This window comes from Erithacus rubecula (assembly GCF_903797595.1).
Source record: "Erithacus rubecula genome assembly, chromosome: 4".
Taxonomy (NCBI): Eukaryota; Metazoa; Chordata; class Aves; order Passeriformes; family Muscicapidae; genus Erithacus; species Erithacus rubecula.
The window spans coordinates 57,419,270-57,431,624 of record NC_136686.1 but is presented as its reverse complement, the minus strand read 5'-3'; the positions used below and the strand labels follow the sequence as shown (position 1 = coordinate 57,431,624).

Sequence of the window (12,355 nt, the reverse complement as noted above, 5' to 3'; positions counted from 1 at the left end):
CCACTGTATCTAGAAAGTGTGGAGATGGCAAGTAGCAGGTAGTTATTTTGCTGGTGGCTGTCAAGCCGTGCTCAAGTCATGGGTGGATGGGAAAGCTGCTACCTTGTAGAGCTTTCTGGCCAAGGTACAGAGGAACCCTCAGGAACAATACTGAAGATGAATATTCCAGTTCTGGCCTTTGCATATAGATCTCTCCCCTGTGTCCTGTTTCTGTCTTGCTCAGAGCCTGTGATGAGTCAGACAATGGAGAGGGCAAAGCCTATGAGAGGAAAAGAGAGTGGGGAAAAAGCATTCCTGGATTCTGACATCTGGAGGGAGGAAAAGAGTTCCTAACTTCTTGTGATACCTCTTTGCAGAACAGGGGTCAGACTAGTTTCCTGAGTTTTCTGGGCTGGATTGATTGCTGTGCTTTGAGGGCCAGAGATAAAAGGTGCAGAGGAAGTGTCTCAGTCGTGCTGCTGAGATGTGGAAGTGGTTACACATGACAGCCATGAGGAAGTTGTTTCAACTCTTCCGTGCATGGTTTCTCTTTCAGCTGCAGAAGCTGAGAAAGCCCAAGTGAGAACAGGGCTTGTGGCTTTGGTATATTCTGTGTGTGGTGGATGTCAGTTTGGGAGCACAAAGAACAACAACATGGGCCAAGGGATTGTTTCACTTCGCCAGGGACAAGAAGGAAACTCAGTAGATAAGGGGAGGCATTTGCTTGTCTCATTTTTCCTACTTGCCAGGACTAGATCTGGGATTCCTCCTGCAGACTTTTCTTGGCAAACTGAACATTCCACTGTCTTCAATGTTATCCACTTTTGCTGAGCCCTTGGGACTGTTCCTTGCCAAATGCTCAGCCACTCAGACATGCTATTTTTGCTTTCATGGCAAACAGTTCTTTAAGAATTTGCTGCAAGAGCTTGAAATCAGTTGTCTTCAAGAAGCACAGTTTGCTAAGTTGCTGTATGTCTTGCATGATGCTTTGATAAGCTGGAAGCACTTTAAACTGCTGGAATAGGGTAATTCCATTACAATTCAAATTTTAATAACTTTAAATTCTAAGGCCCTAGAGAAAAAAAAAATTGAAGACTTAGTAGGAGTCCCATGAGAAGTTTTTAACATAAACTGTGTGAATGAATGAAGGCCAAGGGCCTGCTGTACACAGGCTTCTGGAAACATCCAGTCTTCTCTTTTTTGTTTTAGCTGAATCTGGTGCATCGAATAATGAAAGAAGTTTGGAGGAGATACCAGCTTCATTCCTGCATCTTCTGCTTGTGAGCAAGTGATTTGTTAAAGTTTTCAGCCTGCCTTTTAAATTATGGGTGTAATGATTTTGGTCCTCATCAGTAGTGCTCCTTTGAGCAGTCAGTGCTTATGCTGCTGTCAGTGTCAATGTTAGTCATTTACTCTTCCTAAGGATTCTGCTGGCCCTCTCTGGGCCAGGGTAAATATTAACCACACCAGCAGTGTTATGGCTGGAGTTCAAACTTGCTGAGTTTGGAGTGTTCCTCAGCTGGGTGGTGGCTGTTAACACCTATAAAAGCCAGGTCACTTACACCAGCACCCTTTTACCTGTTGCAGCTGATTCCAGCTACTGCCAAGAGCCCTGTAAATGTGCATCAGTGGGGGGAGGAGACAGGGACACTACAGAGACTTTGTCTGCAGCACTGAGCAGCTGGTGCTGGCTGAGACACCTCAGTAAACATGGCAGCATTCCATGGCCCTTCATCCCAGAGGATTCAGTGCACTCCCAGTATGGCAAATTGACCCTCTCTGCAATAGAGTGTGGTGCCTCCAGTTCTTAATGTGTTGCTACTTTGTTAACTGCAGTGATGAGAGAGGAAGTGCGGGAGAGTTTGCGGTGTTCCACATCATGAGTCGGATTCTGGAAGCTGCAAATGGCATGTGCATGCCTTTACCTCCTGGTAAGTTCTGTCTTTTGCTGGTTTAATCATCAGTGAGGAGAGCACTGCTAGTAATTCCTCCCACCACAGCACTGTTTGCAGCATGTGTCAATTTAGCTTTGGCAGTATTGACATCTGTTCAGGGCATTTATAGAGAGGAAGGCCCTTGATAAACTTGTACAAATGAAATGAGGCAAAACCAAATAGAGAAACAGAGAAAACTAAGCAGAGGTTTCCAGTGGAATGCGTGGGTGCAGTCTTGTCCTAGAACTAAGGTTTAGACTCTGTTCACATATATATATATATATATATATATATATATATATATATATATATATATATATTTAGACAACTGGACTTCAGTGTGAAGAGCTACAGAAGAAAATCCTATCCTGTAACAGATAGTGTGTTTTTTCTCTTGCTTTTGCCCTGCTAATAATTTTCAGTTTTTTTCCTGAAGGGATTACTTCCAGCCTTGATGGGAAAGCTGGTCTTGATAGTTGACTATAATTTCCTAGAGCTCCTCATAATTGTTTACTGCATTTTCAAAGCAATTGCTTATTTTCATTAGGGAAAGACATCTTGGCATCTTAATACTTTCCAATTCTGTTTGAATCTTTCTGGGTTTTATTTCCTGATCTGTCTTTGGTCATTGAAACTGCTTTTGGTATGAGTTTGTCCCTCTGTGTGGGCACAAATGGTGCCACACAGCAGTGTTACATGATAACATCATCTGGCTGATGTTAAAGGAGAAGCTGAAGTGTTAATGCTGCCTGTGTGAGTGTCTGGGTGGCAATGACATCCTGAGGGTAGTGAGGCCTCAGGTTTTGATTAATTAGGAAGAGAGAGGGTGATAAAAGACAAATATATCAGATATAAGGTAACAGCTTATGATGTTTAATGTCCATGCATGACTTTAATGACTGTTTTCAATCCCCTTAGCTTTCTTATTTCTGACAAGATTGTACTTGAGGGGACTTAAAGGATGTTTAAATAAGACTACCTGACTTGACAAATTGATTTCCTCACCAACTATAAACAATCAGAAGTCAAGGGAAGTGATGGCTTTAGGTAGAGTAATTCCAGTCTCTAATAGAGAATTATAAAAAACCTGCATAGAGTACCCAACAAGTTTGTCTCTTTCATAGGTTTTCACACTCTGCACCTGGGTCTGGGTGTTCGCTGTCTCCCTCTGCACACCCTCCTGCACTATATCGACAATGGGGTCTTGCAATTGACAGAAACGTGTGTCAGGAAATTGTTGAAAGGTACAGTGAACATGGTGTTATATTTGTTATCAGCCAGCTAACTGGGAGTGTTGTCCTTCAAGCCACTTGGACACAGGTTTGATTGCCCAGGACTCAGTTCTTCTTAGAGTGTTGTTTCAATGAGGGCTGTAGCTGATGGTGCTGCTTACCTGAAAGGAGAAAGTTAGGGCTCAGGCTGTGTTATTGGCCTTACCACAGCACACAAAGAAATATCTGTATGGAGAGAATTTGAGTTTGTAGATTTTCCACTTGAGACTTCTTAGAAAAGCAAATATTAAAGATCATCATAGGATTTGATGGGGAATTTCTGTGACTCTGAAAGTGCACACCTGTGTGTGAGGAGGTCAGTCTGCTATGCAGTCCTCAGCTTTTGCTTTATGTTTGGAATGAGAGGGACAGGCCTGTCATGCTGACCTCGTGGCTGGAGGCTTATGGAGCAGATGATTTTGAGTTGCCATCACATGGTATGTGCAGGACAACCAGGGATCAGACCCAGCCAGTGTGGGTTTGTGAAAGGATCCTGCTTGACCAACCTGAGCTCCCTCCATGACCAGGTGACCCACACAGTGGGTGAGAAAGGCTCTGGGTGTTTTCTGCCTGGGCTTTGGTAAAGCTTTGACACCATTTCCCACAGCATTTTCCTGGAGACAGCAGCTGGTCATGGCCTGGGTGGGAGCACTGTTCACTGGGGATAAAACTGGCTGGAAGCTGGGCCCAGAGAGTGGAGGGGAATGGAGCTACATCCAGCTGGTGGCTGCTCCCCAGTGGGGCTCCCCAGAACTCAGTATTGGGGCCAGTCCTGTTTAATATGTAATCAATGACCTGGACAAGAGGATCAAGTGCTTCTTCAGCCATTTTGCAGATGACACCAAGTTGGGCAGGAGGGTAGGAAGGCTCTGCAGACAGATGTGAACAGATTGGATTGATGGGCTGAGGTAATTGTGTGAGGTTCAACAAGGCCAAGTGCCAGGCCCTGCCCTTTGGCCACAACAACCCCAGACAGCATCACAGGCTGGGACAGAGTGGCTGCAAAGCTGCCAGGGGGTGCTGGTCAGTGGTGGCTGAACGTGAGCCAGCTGTGCCCAGTGATGTGCTATTTCTCCAGTGTTCAAGAAAAGGGACAACAAAATATGGTGTATCAATCTGTGCCTGATCTTTATAAATGAAATAATATAAAGGAGAGTTGTACTTAGTCAAAGTGCATTTGAGTTATTGTATAAATTGTTACATAAAATGGTGAATTTATGGACAAATATACAGAAATATATTTGTACACATGATATAAAAGTAAATAGCAGCCCTTATTTATATAGCATAATGCAAATAATAGTCTTTAAATTGAAATTTTCATTTCACTGAGGAGGTGGTTTATTCAGAATGTCTTCATTGAAAGTTGAAAGTTTGTTATGTGATTACTGTTTGTTTGATTTACTTTCTTCCCTGTTGCTTATAGATCTGGATGACACTGAACAGAATGAAAAGCTGAAGTTTAGTATTGTCATGAGGCTTCCAGAGGTAACTAATGACTTTAGATGTAATTTCTTGGGTTTTTGAATTGATAGGAAATTCCTCCTTGTGCATAGGGTCAAACCAATGGAAGACTTGGCTGTGATTCAGATAGAGCCAGATTCAAGTATAACCAGAGCATCCACAGTTTCTCCATCTGGTGCTCCTGTTCTGTAGGATACCATGATAATTTAAATTATAGATTTGTCCAGTGTTTTACAGAGTCTCCAGTATCCCACAGAAGTTGAAAAGACTGACACAGTTCTGCTGAGTACACATTTGCATAAGGCAATGAGGGTTTAAAGGGGGTTTATGGGGGTTTTGTGTGTGGTTTTTAGCATCCACGGAGTCTTTCTTACTTGTGACCTCTGTGTTTGGTTCTACAAACTAAAAAAATATGTTCAAAAGCTGGTACAGTAAAAGCTGTAAAGTTGTATTGTACCACAGCTTGGTGGCAGGGGTGAACTGATGTCCCCTCAGTTAAACCTCACAGTCTCACCCATTGACAAGGTGACTTGTGTAGCCACAAGAGCTGGTTACTGGTCCTCCATAAAATGTTCCAGCAGAATGGGAGATTAATTTCTCCTTCTTCCCTTTTGCTCTTAGTGCACAGCACAGGACTGCAGGGGAAGCACAAGATGTCAAGAAGCAGAGGAAGACCAGGGATCCCCCTCGGGGAATGCCTCACTGCAGAGCAGGCTTTTCTCCACATGAGTCACCCATTGTTTGCTCCTTATGTGCTGTCACTTACAGTGCAAATGGCCAGAAGTGCTGCTTGGGTTTTCCTCCAACAAAGGCTTCTTTATTTGGCAGCAGTTTTGAAAAAGGGTAGAGGAGGAGAACTCCACAGGATGTTCTTTGTCCTCTGTGTCTTGTTTTGGGCTAGGACTGGTGAGCTGGGGTCAGCATGGGGCCCCTGAGTTGCCAGCCCTAGGCCTGCTGCGTGGGGAACTCCATTCCAGCCATGCTCTGACGTGAAAGGCTGAGCTGGGAGAGATTTAGGGAACAACCACAGCTAGCTATGCACAGTAGACTCAGTGCTTTATTGTAGCTATTTACAGCTTTGGAAAAAAATGCCAGGAATAGTCTATTTGCCAGAAATGACACTTTGGGGTGACTCGGATTATTTTGAGCAGGTTACATGTAGTGGATGACTTCAGTTTAATCAGAAGCAAGGACTTAAGCACCATACATTTACTAAAATGAACAGCTGTTTGCATTGCACTATAACTGAAGGGGAGGAGCAAGGGAATATCTATACAGGAAAAATAGCAGAAGGTGGAGTTAATTTCAGTGTTCCTATTCTTTTGCTTATTGGTTGGAATTGGAAGCTTTGGGAAACCTGGTTCTGAATCTCTTTTGGCTCTGGGAATGTGAGTCAATGTTACCAATTTCCAGTACTATGACCTGAATAATGGGATCCAAAATTACATTCCCAGTATCTTTCCTTGCCAGCATTCTGCTTGTCTAGGGCTCCTTAAGACTGAGCCTGAGAAGCCCTGTCCTGCATGAGTTTTGAGGAATGGGCATCTACATTATTCTTTGGGGGAAGAATAGATTCAAATCAGTCACAGTAGTGGATAAAGGCTCAATTAGTACTTAAGCACACGTGTCAGGTGGGACAGTGGCACTGGGACAGACAAACTGAGGTGAGAACTGAGTGATGAGGTCTTGATTTCCCATATTTTGAGGGCCCATTGTGATATCTTAGTTACTGGGTATGAAAGGAAAGCTCTGTGGCTAAACATGATGACCTCTTAACCTCTTTCATCAGGATCTCAAAGCAAAGCACATCTGCATTACAGTCTGGATTTCATGTCAGCTTTTTTTCTATTTTCCTCTTTCTAAGTTTCCACTGTCCCATGTTTATGTTCTCAGGTTTTGAGGTTTGTTTTTTGCTTACTAGGCTCTTGGTCAAAAGGTCCGGCAGTACTGGAATCATCCGATAAATGCAAATTTAATAGCACGGAAATATGTGAAACTTTTGCTGGAGAAGCTGGGAAACAGGCAGGTAAGAGCACAGAGGTTTCTTTTAAAATCTTCTGCTTTGATAGTGTTGGGGTTCCTGAGCTTTCTGTGGACTATAATACAGTAAAGAAACGTTGAAACCTTAGTGTGACTGTGTGACTTTGTGAGCTAACACAAAGTGTTCTCCTTTACAGTACAGCAGGCCTATCCCTGAGAGACTCTCCCCCGTGGAGTTTTTGCCACTGAACTACCTGACTAATATGCTGACAGAGATAGAGAATCAAGGTAATGTTAATTCTGTCCTTTGGAAGCCCAGTGATCATTACCCTTTGATACTCACTCAGATGTATCCTGTCTATACTGACATTACTGAGTTATTAAAACTTCAGTGATGTCTGAACACATAGGTTTGGTCTTTCTGCTGATGGAAAGTGTCAGGGGCCAAGAGTCTCCATGTACGGGCATCCTCCTATTTGGGGAGGAAAAAAAGTTAAATGCATGCAGCACTATATGAGCATGTGCCCTGCACTAACACAGCCACTTTGCTTCAAGCTGGGTTTGGATTTCCAGTTTGGAAGTCCAGCCTCCAGAGAGGCTTCCCTCTGTGTGGGTTATAATTTACTTAGATCCCACTAATAGGACAGTTTTTGCCATGGATGAGCATCCAAAGGGCACCACTGAAAGCTTTAGTTATTTTGGATGCATGAAAACACATTTCTATTACCCCTTACCTTTTGGTAATGTAGTTGAAGATGTTTAATAGACTGCAAGACTGTAAGTGTACAGGAGCATGTACAATTTTGTAAATACCTCCTCACCATGTTTTTCTAGGTGTGCATCCATGTGAAAAACAAGACCATGTAAATGCAAGATTTGTAGAGGAAACAGCACTCAAGCACACTATGACACTTCTGGGCCTCAGATATTCCTGAAGTAGCATGCTGTTGAAGAAGGCTGTCAAACTGTGGTGCCTCTGTAAAAGCATATATTTAAATGCAATGTTGTTTCCCAAATAACCTGTCATTTTGGGTAGTTGCCAGTGCTGACATGAGCTACTCAAAACAGTGTTTAGTCCAACAAACTGAGGTTGAAATTACTGACTTCAAGATAAATCCTAGAGAAATGCATTTGACATAACCACAAGTTTGATATATATCTGTGGGTTCATTTTGAAGCAGTCAAGGAAATGGAATAACAGCAGGTGTCAAAATAATGTTGGAAAAGGCAGTCCAGTTGTACAGCAACAAGAACAAGTAACTTTACTTGGATTAACAAAATGATTTCTTGGTGTGATTATGTAAAGCAGCTAAGAATAACAAATGACTTTTTATGTCAGGCATGAGAAAAGAGGTGTTCATTCCTTGTAATAGTATCAGTTATGGTACTTCTGCTTCTGGACCCTTATTCTATTATTTTCAGTTTTGTTAATTAGCACAAAATATAATCTCCTTAAAGTGAATATGACAGATTGTGTTGGGGTTTGTTTGTTTGTGGGGCTTTTTGTTGTTTTTTAAAGATATGTATAATATATTGTAAGTAATATAGGATAAGAAAAAAGCTTTTAGAAATTGATCTTAATAGTGGCTTGGACAGAGTTTTACATAATTCTTTCTTACAACTTCTAGTGTTACAGTTCAAACCAGCTTCAGAAAGAAATCAGGCAGGCTGTTTTTCCTTTGTTTTCAACTTCTGTTTGTATGTAAATGAACCAATTTTGTTTGCTCTTTGTTTTTGAACTGTGACATTAATTTAAAATGGTAATAGCAATATGCTACACAGAGAAAATTGCCTAGTTGTGCCATGCAGGATTTCTGCAGCCTTTATTGCATTTTAAAAAACTCTACAAAATTCCAGACTATTAAACTAGAGAAACTAATTAAAATCTAGTATATTTGGGAGGTTTTCAAAACAACCTCTGATATTCTCTCTGAGTAGTTTTGATTGATGCTCCCTGTTCCTTACCAGTTTTGGCAAGTTCTGGTCACTGTCTTGTCATTGCCATCAGTAAAGCTTTAGCATTCTCAGTGACTGCATAGTGAGAAGGAATAGTTTTCTTAATACAATCAGAATTTCTATGGCAAATGTAAACTCCAGTCCCAGACTAAAAAGGCAAATTGGTGTATGTGTATAAGTGATTTGTATTATACTAATAACAGTACTTTGTATTATATTAATAACAGAGAAGATTTTCTAGCCTTTTCTTTTTAATGAATGTATTATAACATACCTTCAGATGCAATAAAACTTCACCTGGAAAAAAGAATAAGTGTAGCATGGGGATCACTCACTTTTCTTGACACTTGGAAGTACTGCACTGTATTTGGGATACCAGGAGAAAGGATTCTGGATCACTGGCTGGTTAGTTGTGCTTTTAGTATGAGCAAATACTTAGTTTTCAGTATGGAATCTGGCTGAACACCAACAGATCTTCCTTCAGTGCAGTGTAAATGCTGTTGACTCTTGTGATCCAGCAGCTGGCAATGGTCTCTCCTGGTGCTGTCTGTTCAGATTTCAGATGGCTTTGCAGGAGGCTTTTTGAGATGCCTCAGGCTCGAGCTGGGCTCACTTGGCCTGAAGGGAGCCATGTGGGGCTGCAGTGGTGGGAGCCTCTCCTCCTTGGGGGTGGTGGGGGCATGGCCAGGCACTGCATCTTGTTCCTCCTCTGCAGGGTGCTGCCAGAGAAACACAGCTTGGTCACACAGGGCTTGTGTGCTTTAAAACTCCAGTGCTTTCCCAAGCCAGGGTACAGAATCCCTGACAAAGGAAACACCCTTAATCTAATCCCTGGCAAGCCAGGAAAGCTGAAGGGGTATTAAAAGGAAAGTGTGAGGTTTGACCATGTAGATGTGAGTTTGTCCTTTTAAATAGTGGAGAGTTTGAACTCATCATGCTTTTGTTATCTGTCAGGAAAGCAGATTAGATGAACTTTTAAAAGATGCAGTAATTGTGCACAGAACATCTGTGGAACAATTCTGTTCCTGAATACAGTTACTAGAGTGGGGCTTTATCCATAGCACTGAAAGGAAACTTGAGTCACAGCATGAGGAGAAGTTTCATGACAGAAGTTTCTTATTCTAAACTATTATTATCATGCAGGAGCTCTCTGCTCTGGGATCACTACCATCTCAAGGACAGAGGCAGTGTCCAGCAGGGTAGGGTATATGGGATAATCTAAGCTTACTTTTCCTGAATCCCATACTACACCTTTTGCACCTTTACCTTGAAGTCCAATGAAAAGCAGTATTCCACTGATGCCCTGTCCTTCAGCCACAACATGGTGACACAAGCTACTTTAATAATCAAAGGTGGGTTTTTAGTATATGATGTCCTTAAGATTCAATGACCAGCTCCAAGTGTGTTGCCAGCCCAGAATTAAAACTCCACAACCCCACTGTGGTAGTTGTCTCTGTCTGTACCATCATCTGCAGTGGCTCCTGAAGCTCTTGCATGTATGACAAAAACTTACTTTAGCTCTGGCTTCAGCTGCTGCTTTTTGCATCATCTCATTGCCTAGAATCTTCCACTGTTCCTTTTCTGCTTCTTTAGGAAAGGGAAGGCCTTGACTTATCATCAATGAAGCAGTCATCACAAATTGTTCTTTGTCTCTGATTTCCTGCTGGAGTTTAATGACAAGTGCTTGCTTCATGGATATCTCTGCAAAAAGAGCCCTTATCTCCTGGGTTTTGTCATTTATCTTCTTCTGCAGTTCATTGGTCTGGAATGCAAAACAGCTGCATTGTAGTTGAGGCTTCCCGTTAGGCACTCACTGGGCATGACACTTGGGTTGCATAAGGCATGTGAAAATAAGTTTAACTTGACAAGGTTTTAAATAGCAGTTTGATTCTTGGAAATTATTTAATTTTTGTGATCACTTAGAAAAAAAAAAAATTGGCTGCTCAAGAAGTCACATTTACTCCAATATAAGAAAGGAAAAGCACATTAATCTTTGCTTCTTGTGCTTTTCAGCTGGACAGCAAAACTCCCCCAGCCCTAAAAGGCCTGGGATCCCAATTCTTTTTGAGTTTATGCACAATTAACTTCTTAATAAAGCTGGAATAAGCCCAATTCCTATGAGATAATTGAGTGATAATGTTGATGCAGGGGCTGTGGGTTGTGACATTATCCTTGTAAGGGGGACAAACAGAAAAGGAATGTGACAGAAATCCTTGAGTGTCACTGCAGATGATTTTTAAAAACCAAAAAAATTTTAATTTGCTTTAAGTGACTAGCTGGAACTAGGAGAGCCAGAGCACTTGTGAATGCAACTTTTGGCACACTGCCATTCTTACAGTAGTTTATTAGCCCATGGCCATAATTTCACAAATACAGTTAACAACCATGGTATTTTGTATGTGTTTAAAATCAGTTATAAAACACTGTTAAGCTTTCATGTGTGGCAAACCTAACATCTAAGAAAAAATTTCTACTCTGGCCTTGTTTTACATTAATTACTTAGGGGTTTTTCTTCTCTTTCCCTCAGTTTTGCTCAGTCTGCAGCTTTTTCACTTGGAATATGGGGGCTGAGAACATTTTTGGTCTTTCCCAAACATTACTTGCAGTTAAAAGCAAATAGCTATAGTTATATTTTTAAAAATGCATTGGAAATTATGTTTCCTGTGTGATTTTCCCTACCTAAACAACAAAAGAACTTTGAGCCAGATACCAAATTCAACTTTTTGCATGTTGCAGTAGAATTTACCTGGCCTTCCTTTATTTCTTTTTCCCTTATTTCTTTTTAGCCTTTGACCTGTTTGTTGTGGAGTTAAGTACATAAGCAGAAGGAGGATCCTACAAAGCTTCTAAGCATCTACTTCAGAAAGAACCAATTCTATATTTTAGTGAAAGGTACCATTTAAAGTGCAACTTTCCTTTTAAAAGGGAGGACATTTGCCTAATAATTTTAGTTCATCTGTATTACTGTTGCTATTCACGTCTGTAATTTCTGAAGGCTAATTTATGATTCCCTCTCAACATTCCCAGCACTTTTGTAATTTGCAAGTGAATCACCTCTTGCCCAGATACTGTTTCATTTTGTCCGGGCTGGGAGCAGAGTGTGCAATGCCCTTCTTACCCTCCTGGCGAACTGCAGCGTGTCCTGCTTGCCCTTCTCCACCACAGTACGGATTCTGTCCGTCAGATCCGAAATGTTCTCGCACAGAAAATCTATCTTCAGCAGTCTCTGCTCCTTCAGCACCAGCTCTGCCTCCATCTGCAGCAGAAGGAGAGCATAGTGTAAGGAAAGGGCAGGGGAAGGTGCAGCACAAAGTGTTCTGTGATTGCCTTGGGCTCCTGAAATAATACCAGTGAATAGTTACAAGTAAACACCTTCACAATCAGATTTCTCAAAATTTACACACTTTGCCAAGGATCAGGCCCAAATTGGTTCAGTTGGTTAGTGTCAACTGCACAGTTCCTCCATACCCAGGCCCTTTTGGGGTCAGGGGTTATATCACTGTTACTGCCTTGCTGTGTTTTCCTGAAAGCAATGGGGCTTTTTTCTAGTCATAATTTTTTTAAATATTCTGGTTCTTTGAGTCACACCATAATGAAAGGTTTCAGCTCTTGCTTTGAATACTTTTCTCCTCCTCATGCTAAAAAAAGTATGGGCTCCATAAACAAATAATAACTACAAAGACTTTAAATCCCAAGAAGATAGAGACATTTAAACTTATCATGACTCCAAGAAAACCTTCTTCTTAATGTGTAGGCTGGTGGTAGCAGGTT

General features: G+C 41.6%; 2 protein-coding genes across 7 annotated transcripts in view; one reads left to right on the top strand and one right to left on the bottom strand.

Annotated features, from left to right (window-relative positions):
* GSAP (gamma-secretase activating protein) overlaps nucleotides 1-8,597 on the top strand; it is a 45,209-nt gene extending 36,612 nt beyond the window's left edge. Inside the window, exons 25-31 of one of the 2 annotated variants that reach the window (XM_079303141.1) lie at nucleotides 1,189-1,259; nucleotides 1,816-1,910; nucleotides 3,038-3,157; nucleotides 4,611-4,672; nucleotides 6,570-6,674; nucleotides 6,826-6,916; nucleotides 7,463-8,597. In XM_079303141.1, the coding sequence (XP_079159267.1) occupies nucleotides 1,189-1,259; nucleotides 1,816-1,910; nucleotides 3,038-3,157; nucleotides 4,611-4,672; nucleotides 6,570-6,674; nucleotides 6,826-6,916; nucleotides 7,463-7,563 (645 nt within the window). In that variant the 3' untranslated portion in view covers nucleotides 7,564-8,597. The remainder of the gene's footprint in view (nucleotides 1-1,188; nucleotides 1,260-1,815; nucleotides 1,911-3,037; nucleotides 3,158-4,610; nucleotides 4,673-6,569; nucleotides 6,675-6,825; nucleotides 6,917-7,462) is intronic. The other variant, XM_079303142.1, reaches the window with a different exon arrangement.
* CCDC146 (coiled-coil domain containing 146) overlaps nucleotides 3,168-12,355 on the bottom strand; it is a 69,175-nt gene continuing 59,987 nt past the window's right edge. For 4 of the 5 annotated variants that reach the window (XM_079303129.1, XM_079303128.1, XM_079303130.1 and 1 more), the window contains 3 exons: nucleotides 11,703-11,840; nucleotides 10,098-10,346; nucleotides 8,605-9,303 (listed from right to left, as the gene is read on the bottom strand). In XM_079303129.1, the coding sequence (XP_079159255.1) occupies nucleotides 9,136-9,303; nucleotides 10,098-10,346; nucleotides 11,703-11,840 (555 nt within the window). In that variant the 3' untranslated portion in view covers nucleotides 8,605-9,135. Of the gene's footprint in view, nucleotides 3,307-8,604; nucleotides 9,304-10,097; nucleotides 10,347-11,702; nucleotides 11,841-12,355 lie in introns of those variants that run through there. The other variant, XR_013773914.1, reaches the window with a different exon arrangement.